Here is a 23706-nt window from a genome sequence, read left to right on the forward strand (position 1 = left end):
GAGAGAGATGGAGTATGAGTGGGGGAGAGGCAGAGAGAGAGGGAGACATAGAATCCCAGGCTCCAGGCTCTGAGCTGTCAGCACAGAGCCTGATACAGGGCTCAGACCCACGAATGGCGAGATCATGACCTGAGCTGAAGTCAGCCACTTAACCAACTGAGCCACACAGGTACCCCAATTTGTAATCCAAGTTCATCTGATTTTCTAGTAGTATATTACTTGTTATATCTATTTCATAGGTGAGTTCTGACTTTCTACAATGATACTAAGTTTCTAATTGGCTTTAAAAATATGTTTTCCCTTTCTCTTGTTCTCCGTTATACCAGCATAACCAGCTTTATATTTATAATAAGACACCTGAAAGTTGACTCTCTGCAATTAAGCAAGTTTGACATAAACACAGTTGGGTATTTCAAGATCATTACCTAAGGAATATGTGAGTTGAAAAGCATGAAGGCCATCTTCGTTGCTTCTATAGCCATCTTCTATAGCCATACACTCTAATGTTAAGAAGCATCATCCTCTGAGAAATGCAGGTACTTTCAGAAGAAAGACAAACAAGTACTCAATACCAGAGTCTATCCACAGAGAGCCAACTATGGTATTTGGGAAGACAGAAAGAGTACTGCCTCAGCGCAGGGCTCTGGTTGGCCATCTAAAGGCAACAAGTATACCGTACCAAAAGAGGAAAAAAGGCCCTAAGCTAAAATTCAGTGTTTTATAAATTTTTATTAAGACCAGTCCTAAAGGGGCGCCTCGGTGGCTCAGTTGGCTAAGCGTCCGACTTCGGCTCAGGTCATGATCTCGCGGTCTGTGAGTTCAAGCCCCGCGTCGGGCTCTGTGCTGACTGCTCAGAGCCTGGAGCCTGTTTCAGCTTCTGTGTCTCCCTCTCTCTCTGACCCTCCCCCGTTCATGTTCTGTCTCTCCCTGTCTCAAAAATAAATAAACATTAAAAAAAAAAATTAAAAAAAAAAAAAGACCAGTCCTAAAACAGGGAGAATAATACAAAAACAAAAAAGATTGGGGCGCCTGGGTGGCGCAGTCGGTTAAGCGTCCGACTTCAGCCAGGTCACGATCTCGCGGTCCGTGAGTTCGAGCCCCGCGTCGGGCTCTGGGCTGATGGCTCGGAGCCTGGAGCCTGTTTCCGATTCTGTGTCTCCCTCTCTTTCTGCCCCTCCCCCGTTCATGCTCTGTCTCTCTCTGTCCCAAAAATAAATAAAAAACGTTGAAAAAAAAAAAATTAAAAAAAAAAAAAAAAGATTAAGAATCTGTAGCCATTAGAATTTAGTTATGGAAAATATCCATTATATGCATTGTTCTGGTCACTATATAGAAGAACACAAAATAAAGTATACTATAAGCAAAATGAGGGCAGAGGATTTTTTTTTAATCTGATAAAAAAACATGTAGAATTAAATTGATTCTTTAAAAGAAATATACCAGAAAGTCTATATTGAATAAATATTAAGAAACATCAAGGATATTCATAGATATGACAAATATTTTAAAGTTACCTTTAACAGCAGTCCCTCGGGTATCACAAAATAGATACAGCACTCATTCCAAGGTAGGTGGACTACCAAGGACTATATGTATATATTAGTGTGATACAAAACAAAGAATAAATTTGTAAGTCAGCCAGGCCTGGAATCAAATCCCAGCTCCACCTAGCAGTGTGATCTTGAACAGTTTCTTAAACTCCCTATGGTTCAATTTTCCCATCTGGAAAATAAGGGCAATAATACCAAACTTCACAAGGCTGATATAAACACAAATTATAATAATCTATGTCTGGGGATGGTAAATAGGTTTCATATCATATGCGGCTCTGATAAATTACTAGTTGCATCCCAGAACAGTGTCAGAAGGGATTATGGAGCTACTTCCGAGCTCAGCTAGAAGGGTGCTATGATCCAATAGCTACATCGCTCAAAGGGGATTGGTAGCAGTGTATAAACCAGGCAATTGTTATCTCCGTGCTCAATAAACAGGAGCTCTCCTTATTCCTGAAACAACTCAACTCCACGGATCCTAAGAGAAGCGCTTTATAGTACATTCCATATTTGCAACTTAATATTTAGATTCTATTGGGGAATATCCAATAAAGCAGAAGAAGCAGAATGCTATTGGAAAGTATATTCTTTCCTACACCTCCCAGAAAAAAAAATCCTCTTAAATTAGCAGCTTAGGGTGCTTCCTCATAAGTTTCCTCAGTTAAAAATTATTTTTCAAACTTGGTAATGACTCAAATTTCTATAATTAAGTAAACAATCATCAAAGTTCTCTCTTTATGATCGGAAATGTAGAATCGTAAGAATCTACAGAAAGGTTAGATAGGTTAATTTAGAGAAGACAACTACTTATAACTAGAATCTAAAAGTTACCTAAACATTAAAAAAAAGTGGGGGTGCGCCTGGGTGGCTCAGTCAGTTGAGTGTCCAACTTTGGCTCAGGTCTTGATCTCACGGTTCATGGGTTCAAGCCCCGCATTGGGCTCTGTGCTGACAGCTCAGAGCCTAGAGCCTGCTTCAGATTCTGTGTCTCCCTCTCTGTCTGCCCCTCCCTTGCTCATGCTCTCTTTCTCTCTCTCTCTCAAAAATACATAAACATTATAAATAAATAAATAATTACCTGCTGACCCAAGTATTTCAGTCCATCCAAACAGACTTTCCATTCAATCAAAAGCTGGTAGATGTCCTCCTTTCCACCCCATATCTTCACCACGAAACAAGACACAGATGTATCAAGACGGTCTGGCATTATTCCAAAATCGAGACTCCGCCACGTTGGATTCTGTTGATGGAAAGGAAAGCATGCTTTATGAAGACTCTAATGTGTTTATGAAGACTTGTTTATAATTATTTCAATTAGGTTATAAATCATTTTGTTTTTAAAAACCGAAAGACCTCATAAATATATTAAATTACAAACCTAAATGAATCAGGAAGACATTCCCATTAACACAATGGTAGTGATAATGGTATAAGCATACCTCAGAGCTAATTGCCGGTGTGGTCCCAGACTACCACAATAAAGCAAGTATCACACTAAAGCAAGTCAAATGAATCTTTTGGTTTCTCACCGCATAGAAAAGTTATGTTTACAATATAACACAGTTTCTTAAGTGTTCAATAGCATTATGTCTAAAAAAAAGAAATGTAAACACCTTAATTAAAAAATACTTTATTACTGGGGCACCTGAGTGGCTCAGTTAAATGTCCAACTCTGGCTCAGGTCATGATCTCACGGTTTGTGAATCTGAGCCCCACATCAGGCTCTCTGCTGTCAATACATTGCCCGCTTCAGACCCTCTGTCCCCCTCTCTCTCTGCTTCTCCCCCATCTCAAAAATAAATAAACACTAAAAAAATACTTTACTGCTTAAAAATGTAACCATCATCTGAGCATTGAGCGAGTCATAATCTTTTTGCTGGTGGAGGGCATTGCCCCGATGTTGATGTTGGTGTATGCAGTGAGGATAGTACTTTACACACAGTAAAACCTCTTTCAAAATTACAATCAAACCTCTCGAACCCACCACTGTTTTTTAACAACTAAATTTGTGTAATATTCTAAATCCTTTCTTGTCATTTCAACCATCTTCACAGGATCTTAACCAGGAGTAGATTCGTTCTCAAGAAACCACTAGAAGCCAGTCCTCATCTGTTCAAGTTTTATCATGAGATAACAGCAATTCAGTCCCGTCTTCAGGCTCCCCTTGTAATTTTACTTCTCTCCCTATTTCTACAACGTCGGTCATTACTTCTTCCACTGAAGTCTTGAACCCCATGAGGTCATCCATGAGGTTTGGAATCAGCTTCTTCCAAAATCCTCTCGATATTGATATTCTGACCTCTTCCCATGAATCACAATGTTCTTAATGGAATCTAGAATGGTGAATCCTTTCTGGCAGGTTCTCAATGGGCTTTGCCCAGATCTATCAGAATCGCTATCTATAGCAGCTACAGCCTTATGAAATTTATTTCTTAAATAATAAGACTTGAATGTTGAAATTACTCCTTGGATCCATGAGCTACAGAATGGATGTTGTTAGCAGGCATGAAAACAACATTAATTTCACTTTACACCTCCATCAGAGGTCAAGAGTGTTCAGGTGCATTGTCAATGAGGAGTAGTATCTTGAAAGGAATCTTTTCTGAGCAGATCTCGACAGTGGGCTTAAAATACTCATGAAATCATGTTGGAAACACATGTGTTGCCACTCAGGCTTTCTTGCTCCATTTACAGAGCAGAGGCAGAATGGATTTAGCACAATTTTTAAGGGCCCTCAAATTTTCAAAATGGTACATGACATTGGCTTCAACTTAAAGTCACCAGCTGCATTAGTTCGTAACAAGAGAGTCAGACTGTTCTTTTGAAGCTTTGAAACTGGGCATTGACGTCTTTAGCTGTGAAAGTCTTAGATGGCACCTTTTTCCAATTAAGAAGGCTGTTTGATCTACATTGAAAATCTGCTGTTTAATGTAGCCACCTTTATTAATTATCTTCGTCAGATCTTCTGGAGAACTTGCTGCAGCTTCTACATCAGCACTTGCTGCTTCACCTTGCACTTTTATGTTATAGAGACAGTTTCTTTCCTTAAACTTCATGAACCAACCTATGCTAGCTTCAAACTTTTCTTCTGCAGTTTCCTCACCCCTCCAAGCCTTCATGTAATTGAAGAAAGTTAGGGTCTTGCTCTAGATTAAACTTTGACTTAAGGGAATGTTGTGGTTGGCTTGATCTCCTATTGGGACCTCTCAAACTTTCTCCACATCAGCAATAAGACTGTTTTCACTTTCTTATCATCCTGTGTTCACTGGAGCAGCACCTTTAATTTCCTTCAAGAACTTTTCCTTTACATTCACAACTTAGCTAACTATTGGGTGCAAGAGGCCTGGCTTTGGTATATATCTTGGCTTTCAACAGGCTCTCTGCACTAAGCTTAATCATTTCTAGCTTGTGATGTAAAGCAAGAGGCATGTGACTCTTTATTTCACTTGAACATTTAACGGGCCGTTGTAGGGTTATTAACTGGCCTAATCACAATATTGTTATGTCTCAGGGAAACAGGGAGGCTGGAGGAGAGGGAGAGAAGTGGGGAAATGGGCTGGTCGGTGGAGGAGTCAGAACACACACAACATTTATCAGTTAAGTTCACCATCTTATATGGGTGCAGTGCATTGTGATAGCAATGTCACAGATCACCATAACAAGTATAATCATAATGACAATTTTGAAATATCGTGAGAATCACTAAAACATGACACAGAGACAGAAAGTAAGCAAATGTTTTTGGGAAAATGGTGCCAACAGACTTGGTCAAAGCCAGGTTATCATAAACATCCAATCTGTAAAAACACATTATCTGTGAAGCGCAGTAAACTGAAGTGCAGTAAAATGACGTATACCTGTAAACAGTACAGGAGCACCTGCCAACCATTTGCTGAGTGAAGAAAACAGTAAGAGGAGGAGGAACATCAGTACAGAGGCTACCGTAGTAGTGCCTGCAGATGATGGTCTGGAAGATGGAGAATGGACGTGGGACAGGTAAGGGAGATGGGTTTTGGAACTAGATGTGACAGGAGTTGCTGATGGGTTGAAGGGAGGGCATAGATAAGGGAGGAATCTACAAGGTCTCCTGGGTTTCTGCCTCAAACAACTGGGCAGATGATGTGCCGTTTTCTGTGCAGGGGGAAACTGGCAGAGGCTAAGGGATATGGTATGGGGGGGGGGGGGCGGGGCAAGAGAACCAGGAGTCCACTCTTGAACGTGCCCGGTATGAGATGCCTTTGGAATATGTGGGCACGGACGTCAGGCTGACAGTCTGGAGCCCAGAAGAGAGGTACAGGTGGAAGTGGCAGCCATGTCATGAGCCAAGTCACCCAGGGAGAGTAGGAATGAAGGGAGAAGAGGGCCGGGACCCACATGGGTCCATAATGGTCTTAAAGCCAACAAAAACCAACAAGAACCAAACCAGCCGAACAAGGTCATGTTAGTGTGGTGAGCTGGAGAAGTCTGTTTCAGCTCCCGGGGTTTGCTTCTTCCTCTGTAAAATGAGATGATAATTCTTCCTCATAGGACCATACCCCAAAGCCCCGGACACACAAGGAGGGGCTCAACAGATGACAAAGCCCCAGGATGGCCCTGATTTCTCCATTCTGACAAGACCGGAAAAGAGACAGACTTAGCTCTTCTCTAGCCGAAGCCAGCAGAAATAGGTCCCTTAGCTATCTCGATGAGTTAGTCCCCCTCAGAGCTTTGCCGATTCTCCAGGCTTCTCCAGAGCACTGGCCAGCAGGGCCCTGCCCTAGAAGGGAAGTCCATCCTGCATGCAGCTCCTCAGAATGACCACCAGTACTTCTGAATTTTGCTGCTTATTGTCACTAGGAGGATATATTCTAATTTCTCATTAACATGGCCTCATATGGTAATTCATCTATTTATTCAATACTTAATGCACAATTATTAAGAACCAACACATAAATGCCTTCAAAATACCTCTAAAGTATTAGATTCAAACCTCTATTTAAAGAATTACATTACTTCATGAAAAGGTCAGTAGAAGACTTATGCAAAAGGCTACACAATAGCACAAACGGGAGTAAATAAACTTTAAATGAATCGGGGAAAGACATCACCACAGAGGCTGTGAAACTTGACTTTTAAAGGATAAACAGGATTTCCCCAGGTTAAAATAAGGAACTACAAGCACAGGGAACACCATAAACAAGGGTCCAGCAGTATGACGTATGATGTGGTCAGGGAGCTAAGACAACTGGAATGCATGCAAGCGTAATGGTTCACAAGGCTCAAGAAATAAACAAGGCACTAAATTGAAGGATCTTTGGGGACACCTGGCTGGCTTAGTGGGTAGAGCATGCAACTCTTGATCTCAGGGTCGTGAGTTCAAGGCCTATGTTGGGCACAGAGATTACTTAAAAATAATAATTTTTAAAAATCTTAAAAAAAAAAAATGGGGGCGCCTGTGTGGCTCCGTTGGTTAAGTGGCTAACTTTGGCTCAGGCCATTGTCTCGCATTTCGTGAGTTCAAGACTCGTGTTGGGTTCTGTGCTGACAGCTCAGAGCCTGGAGCCTGCTTCAGATTCTATGTCTCCCTCTCTCTGCCCCTTCCATGCTCACACTCTGTCTCTGTCTCTCCAAAAATGAATAAACATTAAAAAAAAATCTTTTTTTTAAACCTGAAGGATGTTTTATGCCTTGCCAAGGAGTACTTTTACTTTGTACAGTATGGGGAGAAAAGTTTTAAGGTAAGAATGACAAGGTCAACTTTATGCTCTAAAAAAACTTTATTTTTCATTAAGAGAATCATTCAGATAGTTGAAATGCTAAAAGTAAATATAATCAATCTTACCAAATTAACAAGTTTAATACAATATAAATCAGTCAATCAAACAGTCCTCATACAAGAATAACAATTCTTGGCTCTGTGACAGTTATTTTTCTGACCAAAGCAGGGAGGGGAGTAGGGTAGTGCTTGCTTTTGTTTTTGGGAGATATGCTGATGCATGTGTTTTGTGGGTTTGGTTGTTAAAGTTTCTAGAGATAAGACATGACTTCCAATTTCACAGCACTTTATGTCTGATATATCTTTTTCACTTATAGTTTGATATTTTTATTGCCTGATTTCCTTCCACTAAAATAAAAGCTCTGACAGACAGTAACATTGTCTGATTTGTTCACAAGATCTTCAAAGCTTGAAAAATTCGTAGTATGCACTCAGTATTTGCTGCATTAGTGAATGAATGTCTGATCAATTGATATGGATGTCTGAGGATACTGAAAGACCATCAATAAACAGCACGATGATAATACAGTAAGCACATTTATGCAATCAGTTTTATATTGAATCATTAAAAAAAAAAAAAACTAAATTCCCACCCATCCACAAATTTTAGCCTACGATCAACAGAACTGCATTCTTGTATGACCCCCAGGATCTACCTGACTGTAACTGTTTCAGCAGCCCCGCTAAATAAGGGTAGAGCACAAACTGACCAGTCAGTAAGCTTCGCAGACACCAAAGCGATCACTAGAAATGTGGATGGAACCGCGGCAATCAACCAAACAGAACCACTGGCTTATGAAGTCATTTAACTTCAGCCTTTGGTCTGTCAAACAGAGCTGAGGGGCAGGGCAGTATGGCAGAGAGGCAAATGCTGAGGTTAAGCTATACTGCTAACCCACATAATCCCCTCTGTATCTTACAATACTCACTTATAAAAACCAGAACAACCATCACCTTACAGAGTTATAAAGCTTAAACAGAATAATCATAATTATAGTAATAGCTGCCATTTTAACATTTTATTAGTGACAGGTACTATATAAAGTCAGATAACATGAAAAGGACACAGAAGAAAGCCTATCCTAGCATTAGACAGAAGTATCTAATCTGTTTAATAAAACAGCCCTGTTCATATCAATAAGCCCACCTGTAGTAAATAAGACAACCGGTTAACCCCATTAGTTAAAAAGATAAAATATCATATTTCATCAAGTCTGAGATACCACCAGTGATAAGAAGTATCATTATTTTGTGTGCCATTTAAAAAAAAAAAAAAAAAGAAGTAGCAATGATTTTAAGATGCATCTAGATTTTAAAGGTATTAAACTGTGAAAAAATGTGCACCTGAGAATCAATGAAACACAATTGCTAAGTGCCTTATCCAAGGTCTCATAGTAAAAATAGCACCAGAATTTGAACCTAGGTCTCTAAAATTCGTCTCATGTTCTTTTTTGTGTGTCTGGTTCTTGGTTTTTTTTCCCCCCACCAAATTACAGAAGACAATTTAAAACAAAAGGGACCTTAAGAGATTGTCAACAATTTCCTTATTTTGGATCCCACAGCCAGAAGCAGAAAGAGGAAGGGAGAACTCTGCCCTTGACCCGTGCCCTATTCTCTGGCCAAAAGGAACTGGGGTCCCTTCACAGGACTCAAACTTGCTCTTACTGTTCTATCACCTCATGTACACCTAAGCAGGGCTGAGACACAAATAAGTAGTTAAACATGACAGCAAAAACTAAAATATTACCACAAGAATGAATGATTCATTACAGATATGCTATACTTAATCTTCACAAAACTCAGAGTCCTCGGAGTTGACAGCATTATCCCAATTTTTCAAAGGAAATACTATACTATATACTATTGTATATATACTATAAACCATTAAGTGATTTGCATAAGGTCACACATTTGGTTATAACTGGAGCAGGAATTCAAAGTCTACGTATCTGCCTTTAAACACATGATAACAATTAAAGACAAAAAGAAAACAAACAAGAAGGACAACATCAGCTAACTTTTGTATAGGACGTAGGCCATGCTGCTAGGGATCATTTAGCATAAAGCATTTGGGCCTCGGTCCTAGGCAGCCCCTGAAGGAGACTCTAGTATAAGATGGGATGTTCCTCGTGACAACCTTGAGTCAACGAGAAAAAGGTAAATAAAAAAGGTAAATGTTCCCTAAATAAGAAAGGGGAAAGATGTGATGTAAATATGAAAAATTCAAATGATAACATTTCACCTAACTGGAATTCAACAGACCACCAACTCCACTATCCTTGAATAGTCAAAAACAGGAAGCATGAAAAAAGAGCTACTTAAACTACCAACTTAGATCGCATATATCCTATAAAATAAATAAATAATAAATAAATAAAACTGTCAAGTCCATGCATAGAATTTGTTTATTCCTAATTGGCATTAATTGGCATATTTTTCCGGAATATGCACTTTATTAAAATATGTATATCTAAATGGTCGACAAAAGCATAGAACTGGAAAAGGTAATCAATTAGAACAGTATATGAGGAAATATAAATTAAAAACACAACGCAATACCACCATCCAGCCAGAATAGCTAAAATTTAAAAGACAGATAATACCAAGTTTGAGCAAGGATGCAGAGCAGCTAAAAACCTCACCCTGCTAATAGGGCTGCAACCAGTATAAACATTTTGAAAAACTATTTGGCAATATCCATGAAAGCTGAAAATAACGATGACCCTCGCACTTGATTCCACTCTTAAGTATGTATCTAAGGAAAATGAAATGCATACACATGTTCACCAAAGAACATGCCATTAGATTTAATGAACTACTACATGCAACAATATGGACGAATCTCACAATATAATGATGCTTATACATGATAGATATATATCTAGATCGATCGATCAATCGATCGATAGATAGACAAAGTTCAAAAACAAGCCAAACTAATCAATGGTGCTAGAAGTCAGGACAGTGGTTCTCCTTGGGAGGAGGTAATGACTAGAAGGAGAACATGAGGAGCGCTGATAATGTTCTATATTTCTTGATCTGGTTACAATGATCTGTTCTCTTTGAAAAACCATCAAGATATTATTTGTGTCCTTTACTGCAGTGTGCTAGATCTCAATAAAAAGTAATGAAATTAATATTCCTTAAAGACCCAAGAGCAGAAAAAATACAGCATCTTAAAAGGAGGAGGTTGCTGGGGGCACCTGGGTGTCTCAGTCGGTTAAGCGTCCGACTTCCACTCAGGTCATGATCTTGCCATTCGGAGTTCAAGCCCCGCATTGGGCTCTGTGCTGGCAGCTCAGAGCCTGGAGCTGCTTCAGATTCTGTGTCTCCCTCTCTCTCTGCCTCTCTCTCTCAAAAATAAACATTTAAAAAAAATTTTTTAAAAAGGAAGAGGTTGGGGCGCCTGGGTGGCTCGGTCGGTTAAGCGTCCGACTTCGGCTCAGGTCGTGATCTCGCGGTCCGTGAGTTCGAGCCCCGCGTCGGGCTCTGTGCTGACAGCTCAGAGCCTGGAGCCTGTTTCAGATTCTGTGTCTCCCTCTCTCTGACCCTCCCCCGTTCATGCTCTGTCTCTCTCTGTCTCAAAAATAAACGTTAAAAACAAAATTTAAAAAAAAAAAAAAAAAAAAAAAGGAAGAGGTTGCAGAGATAAAGCAAATAAAGGTATCTCTTCATGATATAATTTTAGGCCTTAAAGTCTAAAGAGCAGAAGTTGGAGAACCTTCCTGGCCTTCAAATTACACCACCTGAAAAGGCAGCTATTTCCTCTCCTATGTGTAAGATGACCTCTCATCTAAAGTACATGTACTCTAGAATATGACACAGTAGAATTTCAAATTCTCACTCTCAGAATGATGAAGTACCAGAAAAGTATGAAAGTGAAAACAACACTTGGTGAATATATCTGAATGGCTGTATTGCATGGGGGAGAGGGATGATTCTGGGGGCAGTTGTTGCATTAAATATTTGTAAATACTTCATTCTAAAATGAATTAGAGGGGCGCCTGGGTGGCTCAGTCAGGTAAGCATCAGACTCTTGATTTCGGCTTGGGTCATGAACTCGTGGTTCATGGGTTCGAGCCCCACATGGGGCTCTGTGATGACAGTGAGGAGCCTGCTTAGGATTCTGTCTTCCTCTCTCTCTGCCCCTCCCCTGCTCACTCTCTCTCTCTCTCTCTCTCAAAATAAATAAATAAACATTAAAAAAAATTTTTTTAACATATTAGAAGCCTTTGAAGGTGAGGCTAGTGTTCTTACATTACATCATATGGTTAAACAGATGAGCTGGGTTTCCTTTCTAAGCCAACACAGCAGTAACCCAGCACAGCTATTGTCAGCCATCTCATTATAATGACTTTCCTTTGTACTTTCACAAAATAGCTGCCAGACAATGAGCGGTAACTCCTGAGTCTGTACATTCAGACACAGGCAGAAAAAAGCCTACCAGACATTCAGAGACTTTATTGCCCATGCACTTTATTACCATAAAGACCCAGATGATTTTTATTTATGTTTAACCTACGCATGTCAGCCCATTTTCTAGATGGAACAAATTATTCAAATACTAAGATCATCTAGGAACCTATACCATATTCACTAAAAGTACAGTGGCAAAATATCAGGATATTTATGGCTTTGAAAAGTTCCCTGCCTACTAACTACCCACAAGACACTCCAAAATCATTATTTTACCAGGACAATTTCCCCAGAAGACTGCTCAATGACTGCTTATTTATTAAAGAAACACACTTGTACAAAAATTTCAAAACATTCACAAAATATCATTGTTCTTATCACTCAATAACAAATGTATCCTCATAAGAAACAATGTAAGGGGTGCCCGGGTGGCTCAGTCGGTTAAGCATCTGACCCTTGATTCCAGCTCAGGTCATGATCTCATGGCTTGTGGGTTCGAGCCCTGCATTGGGCTCTGAGCTTAGAGCTCAGAGCCTGGAACCTGCTTTGATTCTCTGTCTCCCTCTGCCTCTCTGCCTCTTCCCCACTCGTGCTCTGTCTCTCAAGTCTCTCTCTGTCTCTCAAAAATAAATGTCAAAAAAAATTAAAAAGAAACACAACTTAAATCATTAAATTTCTCAAAAAATACACGGTAACTCTTGGGAACTGCATGCTGATTTTGTAAGTAGTAGTTCTTTCTCAGGCACTCAGCTCTCTTTCCCGCTAATTCACCTCTACTCCCCCGTCACATCTCAACTTAGGACTTCCTTTCTGTCAGAAACCTTTCCTAGCCATCCTCTCTTAACTGAGATAAATAATACTCCTCCATGTTTTCAAAAAATCCTGTTGTTCCCTGGTACTATGATTGCATGTGTCAATTATCCTAGTCTCCCTCCAGCTCATGTAGTTGACCAGACAGAAGTTAGAAACCCCTGCAGATGATGCAGTTTAATACTGGATAACATAATTTGGCATAAATCAAGAGGATCCAGCTCTCTTCTCATGTGCACGTACCCACAGAGATGAAGTGTTAATTCATCTGGTCACAATTCAACTGAAACATAAACTTGGTTTGACAATCACTCAGTAACTCATAAAAAATATTTATACTGTGAAGTCAGTTTTTTTCCCCAAAGATTTGAAACAGCTCAGGCAGTCAACATTCCAACCAAAGTTTATGGTTCTGATAATTATGTCACATGCTTTCCCTAAAAATATAGGCTCTAGAACTTTGTTTATTCAATTAGAAGGCCTATCACTGACCTCCACTAGACCTCTAGCGAATATTTAATCAGTAGAAGGAAGGACGCTGAAGGAAATGTGACGTAAAGGGAGGCAGCACAATGCTGTAAAAGAATGGGGCCCTCTGGTTTCACCAGTCACTACCAGCCTAGGGGCCTAGAGCAAGTTCCTCAGCCTGTCTGAACCTCAGTTTCCCTAACTACCAAAGCAGCACGCATCTTACCTTGTAGCACTGCTATCAGGGTAAGAAAAAATGTACATCACGCATCCAACACGCTACTTGAATCACAGGTGGGTGCTGAATAACTGATGCCTCTTATTTATTAAAGAAACACACAGATACAGGGAAATTTCAACCCACATGTAAACTAGCACCACTCTTACTCCTACCATGAAACTCTTAATTTTGTGATCGAAGTTTAAAAACTCCCTTTTTGCAAAAGTATCTAATGACCAACTTTATAACTGTTAAAGATAGGTACACGTGGGTTCATTATACAACTCATCTGTACTTTTGTAAACATATAAAATCAATGTTAGAGAATCTGGGTACCTCCATTCTTGTTGCTTCAATCATTTTAGTTATGAATTAACCAATGACCCTTCAATCTAGCCTTCTCCTAAACAAAAAAAAAAAAAAAAAAAAAAAAAAAAAAAATCCCAAGAGTTAACAAATGGTTTGGAGGGTGTGACATGCTAGCTGAACTAGAGACCTTTAAAGTTAAAGCATACACTGACGACTAACTGTTCTACGCTAAATGTATCTGAGAACAAACCATGACTCTTGACTTGTAACTTGGAGACACATCTCTACCATCTGGCCTGTCAAAGGTGGATTATTCATTACTCAATGCGATAGACATTTGTTGGACTTCTTTGGATGAAGCACTATGCTACGGACAATAGAAAATAGATAAATGAAATAGTTGAGTGACTTTGCCTACCAAATACTCCTAGTTTTGTGTGACATGTAACTGCACCCTTGCCCAAATCTCTCTCCTGCTAACCAGACCTTAACCATCATCTCCTATCTCTCCAGGTCATTTCCTCTGTGGCCCTGATCCTCTGTTCCTTTGCCCCTGTTGTCATACTTGCTGAGCAAGACTTCAAACCACCCCTGCTCATCCCACCCCACATAGCCATACTAGCTTCTTAGCCAGTTCTTGAAAACCTCAGGTACACTCCTGCTTTTGTACCTTCCTGTTTCTTGGCCTGCAACAGTCCTTCCCCATATAGGTACATAGCCTGTTCCCTCACTTCTTTCAATTATCTGTTCAAATGATTTCATCTATGTGACTACCAGAGAAAAACAGCAACCCAGCCTGCCAGATACTCTCGGATTCTGCTTTATTTTACTCCATTATCTTTATTACCATCTAACATAGTCCAATTTATCATCAATTCTTTATTTTTGAAGCAGAGAGAGAGATTGAAAGAGCGGGGAAGGGGCAGAGAGAGAAGGAGAGAGAGAATTTTAAGCAGGCTCCATGCCCAGCGTGGAGCCTGACACAGGGCTCAATCTCACTAACCGAGAGATCATGACCTGAGTCAAAGTCAAGAGTCAAATGCTTAAACCAGTGAGCCACCCAGGCACCCCCAATTTATGATTAATTCTAACTCGCCTTCACTTTGTAAGATGAACTTTAATTTTAGAAATGTTAAGATCCATAAGGTTCTATAACTTTTGACCACCAGGTGGCAGTCATCAAGAGTCACTGTCTCTACAAGCACAACCTCAAAAAGAGTTGTTAATACCAGCTCTTTTAAGTTAGGCACACTGTTGGCACTACCCATGCTGAGTTTGACTGGCATTTAAAATCTCTCTCCTGGTGTAAACTGAAACAAACAAAAAACCCTGTACATAATATCTATCAAAATTTTAAATTCAAAAGATTGAAAGAGCAGCAAGTGATTGCAACAATGTGCAATAACCCAGAACTCTCATAGACTGTTGGCCAGACTGCAAATGAAACAATAATCTGGGAAAGCTGTCTGGCATTATATACTCAAGGGGGTCACATGCATACTCCCTGCAGGCCCACTCCCAGATATGTATCTCAACAGAAACGCCCACACATGTTCAACCAACAGATACACAGGAGAATATTCACACCAGCACTATTCATATTAGCTCAAAACTAGAAACTAACCAAATGCTTATCAACAGAAAAATGGATAAATTCTGGTACATTCACATAATGCAATATTATAAACAAACTACAAATATACCTACAATATGAATGACTTACAATATACAGTTGAGACTCTTATAAAGTGGAAGTCAGACACAAAAGAGTGCATACTGTATGATTTCATTTCTATAATGCTTAAAAAGTAGGTAAAATTAATTTATGATGTTAAGTCAGGACAGCAGCAGTAACTGAAGAAGGCATGAGAGGGTTTCTGGGGCACTAAAAATATCCTATTTCTTGACCTGCGTGCTGGTTACATGAATTTCAGAAAATTCATCCAGTTGTATACTTAAGATATGTAAACTCTTCTTTATGTATGTTAAGTTTCAATAAAAAGTATTGTTTTTATGTAGACAAGAAGGCATAGACACAGAGCAACAAATCATGAATTTGGTATTAGAGAAGCAAGTATTTGTCGATGAAGAAAAAACCCTCATCCATCCTTTTCTATAAGATGTAATGAAATTCCCACAGATTAAGGAAGCGTATTTATATTTTATTACTGAGATACCTACAAAAGATTCCATCACAGGTCAAACAGTACACCTAAAGGAAGGAAAGACTACTAAATAAATACCTTGGAAAGGTAAAAGAAATTTCAAAGTAACAAGAAGCTAGGAAGATTGAATCAAAACTCATCCAGGACTATTACAAAAGCCCTGTGTTTCAGTTTAATTAGAAGTGCTTATTTTTCTTGGTGAACATGAAAAAATGGTAAATCTTACAACTAACAACTTGGATTAGGCTATTTTCTCTTTTCTTACTTGTTTGCCAAATACAAACTAAACACAATACAATGACTACAGAGGTTATAAAAATGTCCCCGCCTTTATAAGGTTTATCATATATATTAAAGAAGCTAAAATAACCATATGAACAGCTCTTACAGCTTTAGAATGATACTGGCGGGGGGGGGGGGGGGGGGGGCGGAGGGGGCACCTGAGTGGTTCAGTCAGTTAAGCATCCGACTTCACCTCAGGTCATGATCTCACGGTTCATGAGTTTGAGCCCTGCCTTGGGCTCCGTGCTGACAGCTCAGAGCCTGGAGCCTGCTTTGGATTCTGTGTCTCCCTCTCTCTCTGCCCCTACCCTGCCCGTGCTCACTCGCTCACTCTCTCTTTCTTTCAAAAATAAATAAACATTAAAAAAAAGTTTTTTTTAAGAATGGTACTAGTAGTAGAAGTATAAAGTTTTGTTTTCTCAGAGCACACAAAAAGGGAAATCTCTTCCTGCTAATGTTACAAATTATAAGAAAGCTTTTCAAAGCATCCAGACTGTGCTGTCCAATACACTATCCATTGGCCACTTGTGGCTATTTAAATTAAAATTAAATAAAATTTAAAATTTAGTTCCCCAGTATTACTTAACCGCATTTCAAGTGCTCGGCAGCCACATGTGGCCAGTGACACATGTACTGGGCAGTGCACAGAACACTGTATTCCAGAGTCAGAAAGATGCACAGATAGGTACCTAAGGACAGCTTAATCTAATATTTGGGCAAAAACACTTTTCAACCCTGTAGCCATTTTTCCATATTTCCTTTGACATCACAATGGCAAAACCGGCCACTCTGGTCTGGGGACCAAACTAAAACTATAAACCTAGGGAAAAGAGCTGAAGCCTTAAAGTTACAGGAGTAAAAACGAATATTCACAAGCTCACCAGAATTCAACTTAGTTCACCAGAGTGAAAATTTACCCAAAGCTTCAGCTAGAAGTAAATGAAGCATTACCTTGCCTAATCTTTAATAGCTAATTGAAGACTGGGGGTGCAGGATATAACTTCGAAGTCAGTCAATAAACGTACTACTAGAGGAGTCTATTCATTAAGAAACATTTGCTGAGCACCTTCTATGTGCCACACATAACCGGTAACCAGGAGGAATAAGAGCATTAAGTCACTAACTCTATTCAGCAAACATTACAGTAGCTTAAGAATCACAAACTCCTGGGGCCCCTGGGTGGTTCAGTTGGTTAAGTGTCTGACTTCGGCTCAGGTCATGATCTCGCAGTTCATGAGTTCAAGCCCCGCATCAGGCTCTGTGCTTACAGCTCAGAGCCTGGAGCCTGCTTTGGATTCTGTGTCTCCCTCTCTCTCTCTACCCTGCCCCCGCTCACACTCTGTCTCTGTCTTTCAAAAAACAAGTAAAATGTTAAAAAAATGTTTTCTAAATCACAAACTCCTAAGCAGGGAAAAAAACAACAAATTCTGCTTATCTGTGGTTCTTCAGAAACGCAAGGAGAGAAGTGACAATGTGCCATTTCTAGCATATTCTCTGAGAGTTGTTGATTCCTATAGTACCCAATGCCCATTAATCTGAACTAGTCACAATGATTTAGCAAAAAGCAAAGAAGGAAGAGTCCTTTCCAAAAAAAAAGAAATGAATTGCAGTTTATCAAACCTATATTAAGCTATTAAAGAAAGAACAACCCTTGCCAGAAATACCATAATCTCAAAGCATATCCTTAAAAGGAAACATCAACAAATCAACATTTATCAAACAACTCCCAAGAAGTACACTGGGAGCTAGAGGGACATAAAGATAGTCAAGCAGTCTCCACCTCCCAACGCTTTCATCTTCTTTGGGAGATGAAACATTCATGAACAATTACAATGTAAGCAAATGCTGTAAGTGCTATACCCATGAAACAACTGCAGTACAAACTGTAAGTTGAAAGGACTTTGGAAGTCTTTTGTCCAAACCTCTCCCTTGTCTGAAATCCATTCTACAATATTTTTATAAAACATGTATTCAATCTAACTACACCAGGGATGAAGATATCACAGCCACACGGGCAATTCAGAAGCAATGGAAGCTAGGAGCCAAAAAGAGGCGAAGAGTTTACCTTCAAAGAGATGATGTTTAGAAATAAGAACTTGAAAGTCAAATGACAGCAAGTAAATGCAAAACCAATTATGAAGAACGATACACTAAAGGAGCACTATTAGCACAGGGTCCATTATGACACAAATCCAGAGAAAAAGCAATGGGACATTGTAAAATCATTCCCGACAAGAGTTCTGATTATCAAAGGGGGTGGGAGTAGAATAAATCAAGGTGAAATTCTATTCTATCTGCCCCTTAAACCACCCACTCTTCCCTAGCTCTCCCTGCTCTGTAGGACACTTTTATTTTCACCTGAGCCAAGAGAGGAAGAGAAACTGGTATTGACTCATTAGCTACTATACGTCAGGCAGGAGTTCATATGTCATTTAATATATGTAGAATAAGAGCGATACTGGGGATTTGGAGCTCCTCCGAGGTGGGCTCAAGGAAACAGACCTAGAAGCCAAATTTATTATGCTATTTTAGAAACATTTAGAAGGCAGCTTAACAAAGAGGAAAGAGTAGCAGAGACCTAAAGACAGAGGTCTGTACTTGGGATCTGGTCCTGCATGTGACTGCAAAACTTGTTGGGCCTCCCTGGATGTCATTTTCTTAAGACCTACCCCATCCACCTTACAGAATGTTCTAAGAACCAAAATGGAATACATACGTAAAAGGATTCTGTAAACAAAACACATCATTGATATCTATTTATTCATCTAACAAGTATTTGCTGAACATCTATAATATTCTAGACTCTGGGCAAGGTCCTTGCTCTCATGGTTGTGTTCTCTAGTAGCTGGGAGATAGACAACCAACACAAACAAATGAGTGAATAAGAATTTCCAAGAGTGATAAATGCTCTAAAGAAAATAAAACAGGTGATGTAAAAAGAGTGACTAGGAGAAAGGGAACCACTTTCAATGGAATAGTCATAGAAAGCCTAGCCAAAGTTCTATCACTGAGACCTCAAAGACTTCTTCAGCGAAATAAAGAGCTGGGGACATAAGAAATAAGACAAGCTTAGCATGTATGAAGCACTGAACAAATGAGGTATGTCTGGAACACAGTAGGTAAGGAAAAGTATTAAGAGATAAGGAGGGAAAAGTGAACACGGGCCAAATCCGGTATGGTCTTGGACCATTAAAAGGATATGATAATTACCATAAAGCTCTTTTTTTTTTACCAACATGGCCCAATAAACGGAGCCATTCATACAAATATCTCAAGTACACATTATCAAAAGTAGGACGCTTCCAACTTTCTAACTTAGCAATGACATCACTAAAAAATAAGTGGAAGGATCTATACAATGGCCCTAACATGAAATTTGTAAGAACTATATCTAAACAAAGACATCATTTATTATGTTTGGTTAACACAAATAGTCAAAAAAAAAAAAAAAAAACAAAAAACCTCTACAGTAAATAGAACTGACAGAATTATAGAATTTGAGTTAAAAAAAATTTTGAAGTTTTAACAGAGAAAATATCAGTTCCTTCAGCAAACATTTATCAAGCACCTACTATGTGCCAGGTATTTTCTAAGCACAAAACATACAGCAAAATAAATCAATGAAAATTTAAGCAATAAGTAAGCGAAGATTTAACTGTAGAAGTATCATAATACCAGAACTGAATTTGAACTTCTGCCTCAGCATTTTCTGAAACAGGAGTTGTAGGGTTGGTCAGTGTACCTGTCAGAAATCAAACTTACCAAGGAATTCTTAATCACTTCACTTCTATAAAATTCTGGAAAAGAAGAAAAAAAACAATAAGTGATATGAAAGAAAATAAGCTCATTAACTCTTAATCCTGCAAATTTTTAACATTTGTTCCAGTAAAACATTTATAATATTTTCAAGGGATCTAATTTCCCTATATTTTCTACAAAAATTATTTTTCTGCAAAAAAATAAACATAAATTAAAAGATTTTAAAGGAAAAAAAACATTAATAAAGAAAAATCAAAGCTTGTTAAGATTTAATTTAGTAAATTTTACCCCAGATACAAATTTGAGCCCTTAGAAGTTTAGACTTTCTTCTCTCCTACCTTATGGCCACTCTGCAAAAACTGATTCCATCTGCTCTGTTTTTCTCAAACATCTCTAATATGATCATCCATCATAGTACTGTGGAACGGACAATGATCTAGCAACCAGGTAACCTAAGTTCTACTTCTATCTGTCATTAACATTCTGTCTCTTTAATCTCCTTGGGCCCATTTCTCATTAGACAACTTAGAGAATTAGACTAATGAGCGAAGGTCCTCTTGCAAGCTTTGAAATTTCATGATTCTACAAACCTTCATGCGTATTGTACATGTTAACAAAACCTGAAGGCACAATCAAGAGAGAAATGTCTCAGATATTCACACAAACATCGCCTCTTCTGACCCTGCTGAAGTCACCATTGTGATGCTCTGTCTCTCAAGAGCTTACAAGGACCCCAGTATCCTTGTGTTGCTATAAGAGAAATTTCCCAGGTGTGATGCACATACCACTGGTACTTGAGATGATTTTAGGTGATACACGGACACACTTTTTTCTTACGTATTTGAATTTATGTTTCATATATTCATCAACCCCCAATTGTAAGCTCTGAAAGGACAGGAGCAATTGTTTTGTACAACTGCTGTCTCCTCAGCACGTAAAACCATTCCTGGCACAGAGCAGACACTCAATAAATATTTCGTAATTAAATGAACAATTTTACTTAGACATAAGTTTAAAAATAAGGAACTTAAACATATAAAGTATGCAACATTATAGATGAAACTCAAATATAGTGAAACATGTCAAAGAAGTCCATGACTGAAGCTTAGGACTAGTCAGGCAATAAATGAATAGCAGGCCTATGCACACATAAAACTCCAATGGGTAAAGCACTTCTTGATATACTACTTATATTACTGTAGGTTTGTCTTTCTTAAAAAAAATTAAAAAGATAAGGATTATCATTTTATTCCGTGGAGAGATAGTCACAATGTATTAAGTAGGGGAAAAAGTTCCAAAATAAAATTTACAACAGGATCCAAATGTTTATAATTATGTTAATAATGTTTATCTTAGGTGATAGAATTAGGCTGCTAACTTTTCTACTTGGCAGTTTCTATTTTTCTATTTTGAACAATTATTTAAAATAAGAAAAGGAATAATTCTGGGGTGCCTGGCTGCTCAGTCAGTCAAGCGTCTGACTTTGGCTCAGGTCATGATCTCGCGGTTCATGAGTTCAAGCCCCATGTCGGGCTCTATGTTGACAGCTCAGAGCCTGAAACTTCAGATTCTGTGTTTCCCTCTCTCTCTGTCCCTCCCCTGCTCTCTCTCTCTCTCAAAAATAAATGAACATTTAAAGAAAAAAAAAGAAAAGGGGTAATTCTAATTGTTTTTAAAAGGACTCCTCTGCTGATGAACATTCAGGTTACTGGTAATTTTTAGATATTTCAAGTAAGTTATAAATAAACAATCATTTAGAGATATATATTCTAGACCCTTGAATCTATAAGATAAACATTTAGAAGTAAAATGCAAGATTAAGGGAAAAATAGTTTGTGTTTAATAGATATTACCATGTTGTTCTCTGAAAGTACTGTACCAATTTACAATCTTACTTGTGAAAATCCCAACATTAGACAACCCTAAGTATCATTCTTTTCATTTTTCCCATATGATTAATCAATTACTCCAACCATAAATTAACTATAAAAGTTTATGTGTGTAGGTGTGTGTGTGGGTGTGGGTGTATTCTACTTTATGTCTAGCATGTTTATTTTTAGGGGGAAAAACTAAAAGGGCTTAAAAAATGTTTTTTTATTACAAAGTACTTTCATGTTATACTTTATTTTTGTATTGTTTGAATTTATTGCAAGCATGTACTACTTTAAAATCAATGGGAAAAAAAGATATTCCTCTTTTCTTTGGAGAGAATTCCTCAATTTAATCTGCAAAGTGTCTAAATTAAACAGTTCCCAAAATATATATCTTTAGCTCTCAGAGGAGTATCACTATTTCTTCCAAAACTTTGCTGATGAAATATATGTATAAAAGAAACTAAACAATAGGCTTTCCCCATTAGACCTTCAAAACAGGCTTGCTAATTTAAATGGAGAGAGGTCAACAAAAAAGCCACATACAAAATCATGGAGTACAGGGCAATGTCTAACATGGGCCTACACTGTTCACCATTCTGTTACACCTAAAATAGTTTCAATAAAATTAGCAGCATGATGCAAAACAAAATAGTGAATGGAGGAGATTCAGAGCCAAAACATAGTTCCAATCCCCAATCTACCTATCAGCTTTATCCTGGACAAGTCAATTAACCTTTTGGGCCACAAGGTTCCTTCACCTTTCAAAGGACAATGACACATGGAAGATAACAAGATTACTGTGAGGCTCAAATGAAATAGCGAATCAAAAACACTTTATAAACTATAATTTTTATTAATTTTTATTAACTCAATTTAAGCAAAACTATTCGACAAGTAAATTTTCAAGTCATCCAAGACCTATTTCTACATGAAAGGGACGATTAGATACAAATGCTTCTCTATCCATGCTAAGTAAGACCTAAAAAAAAAAAAAAAAAACAAAAACAAAAACAAAGCAATTAGAGAATGTAGAGCATGGTTTCAATGGCATGTTTTGGCTGTTATGCAGCATTCCATTCATTCAACAAATGCTTTTTTTAGTACCTCAACCTCACTCATAAAGGAGGAATACAAACTTAAAGGTTACTATAAAATTATTTTTCACCTATCAGATCGGCAGAAATTCCAAAGTTTGATTGCACAGTCTATTGGTGAGCCTGTAAGGGAAAAGCCACTCATACAGACCAAGTGGGAATGTAAACAAAGACAGTTTTGCAATATCTACCAAAACTAAGTACGCATTCTTTGTACTTCCACTTCTTGGAAATTTACCCCATAGCTAAACTAGCACTCATACAAAATAACGTACTTATGAAGTTAGTCAAAGCAGTACTGTGCATATGACAAGAACCACCTAAATGCCCACCAACAGAGGCCAGTTAAATAAATTCTGGTACATCTATTCAGTGCAAAAATATTCAGAAAAAAAAATTACGGAAGCTCTCTGTGAACCAATATGGAAAAACGTCTAAGGCATTTTAGGTGAAAAATGGAAAGCACAGAAATATATGTAGTTTTGTACTATTTTTAGTTGTATTTGCATAAAGAATCTCAGAAAAGAGAAACAAGAAATGTAGAACAGTAGTTTTTAGGCTGGGGTAAAAAACTAGGGAATGGGACAGGTGAAAGAAAGAGTTTAAGCCTTTATATATATTTTGAACCATGACTGCATTAGCTATTCAAACAATTAAATGAAAAAAATATACGAGGGTTTACTATGTGCCAAGCACTGTTCCAAGTGCAGTGAACAAAACCAACCTAAAATCTTCTGGATTATATAGAGTTAATCTTCTGATGTATTCAAAATAGCTGGCTGGCATTCCAGGAGAGGACAGGCACTCAACATTTTGTGGGTGAAAAAAGAACTATATCTAAAGAACAAAATTGATTTTATAAAAATTCCAAGTTCAAGAGGGAATCACAATTAGAACCTAGCTCTTCATCCATTAACACAAGGCTTTGTTCTTTGGGGATGTGACGATTTGAACTACCTAAAAAGTAGGCAATCTCCCAAGAGCACTAAAAGATGTCAAAA

At 38.3% G+C, this 23706-nt stretch overlaps 1 protein-coding gene across 2 annotated transcripts in view; it reads right to left on the reverse strand.

Moving 5' to 3' along the window:
- UVRAG (UV radiation resistance associated) overlaps positions 1–23706 on the reverse strand; it is a 297500-nt gene that overhangs the window by 238249 nt on the left and 35545 nt on the right. The window contains exons 1-3 of one of the 2 annotated variants that reach the window (XM_043580204.1): positions 23430–23549; positions 19741–19775; positions 2632–2793 (exon numbers count right to left, since the gene is read on the reverse strand). In XM_043580204.1, coding sequence (XP_043436139.1) covers positions 2632–2760 — 129 coding nt within the window. In that variant the 5' untranslated portion in view covers positions 2761–2793; positions 19741–19775; positions 23430–23549. Of the gene's footprint in view, positions 1–2631; positions 2794–19740; positions 19776–23429; positions 23550–23706 lie in introns of those variants that run through there. The other variant, XM_043580203.1, reaches the window with a different exon arrangement.

This window comes from Prionailurus bengalensis, chromosome D1 (genome assembly GCF_016509475.1).
Source record: "Prionailurus bengalensis isolate Pbe53 chromosome D1, Fcat_Pben_1.1_paternal_pri, whole genome shotgun sequence".
Classification (NCBI taxonomy): domain Eukaryota; kingdom Metazoa; phylum Chordata; class Mammalia; order Carnivora; family Felidae; genus Prionailurus; species Prionailurus bengalensis.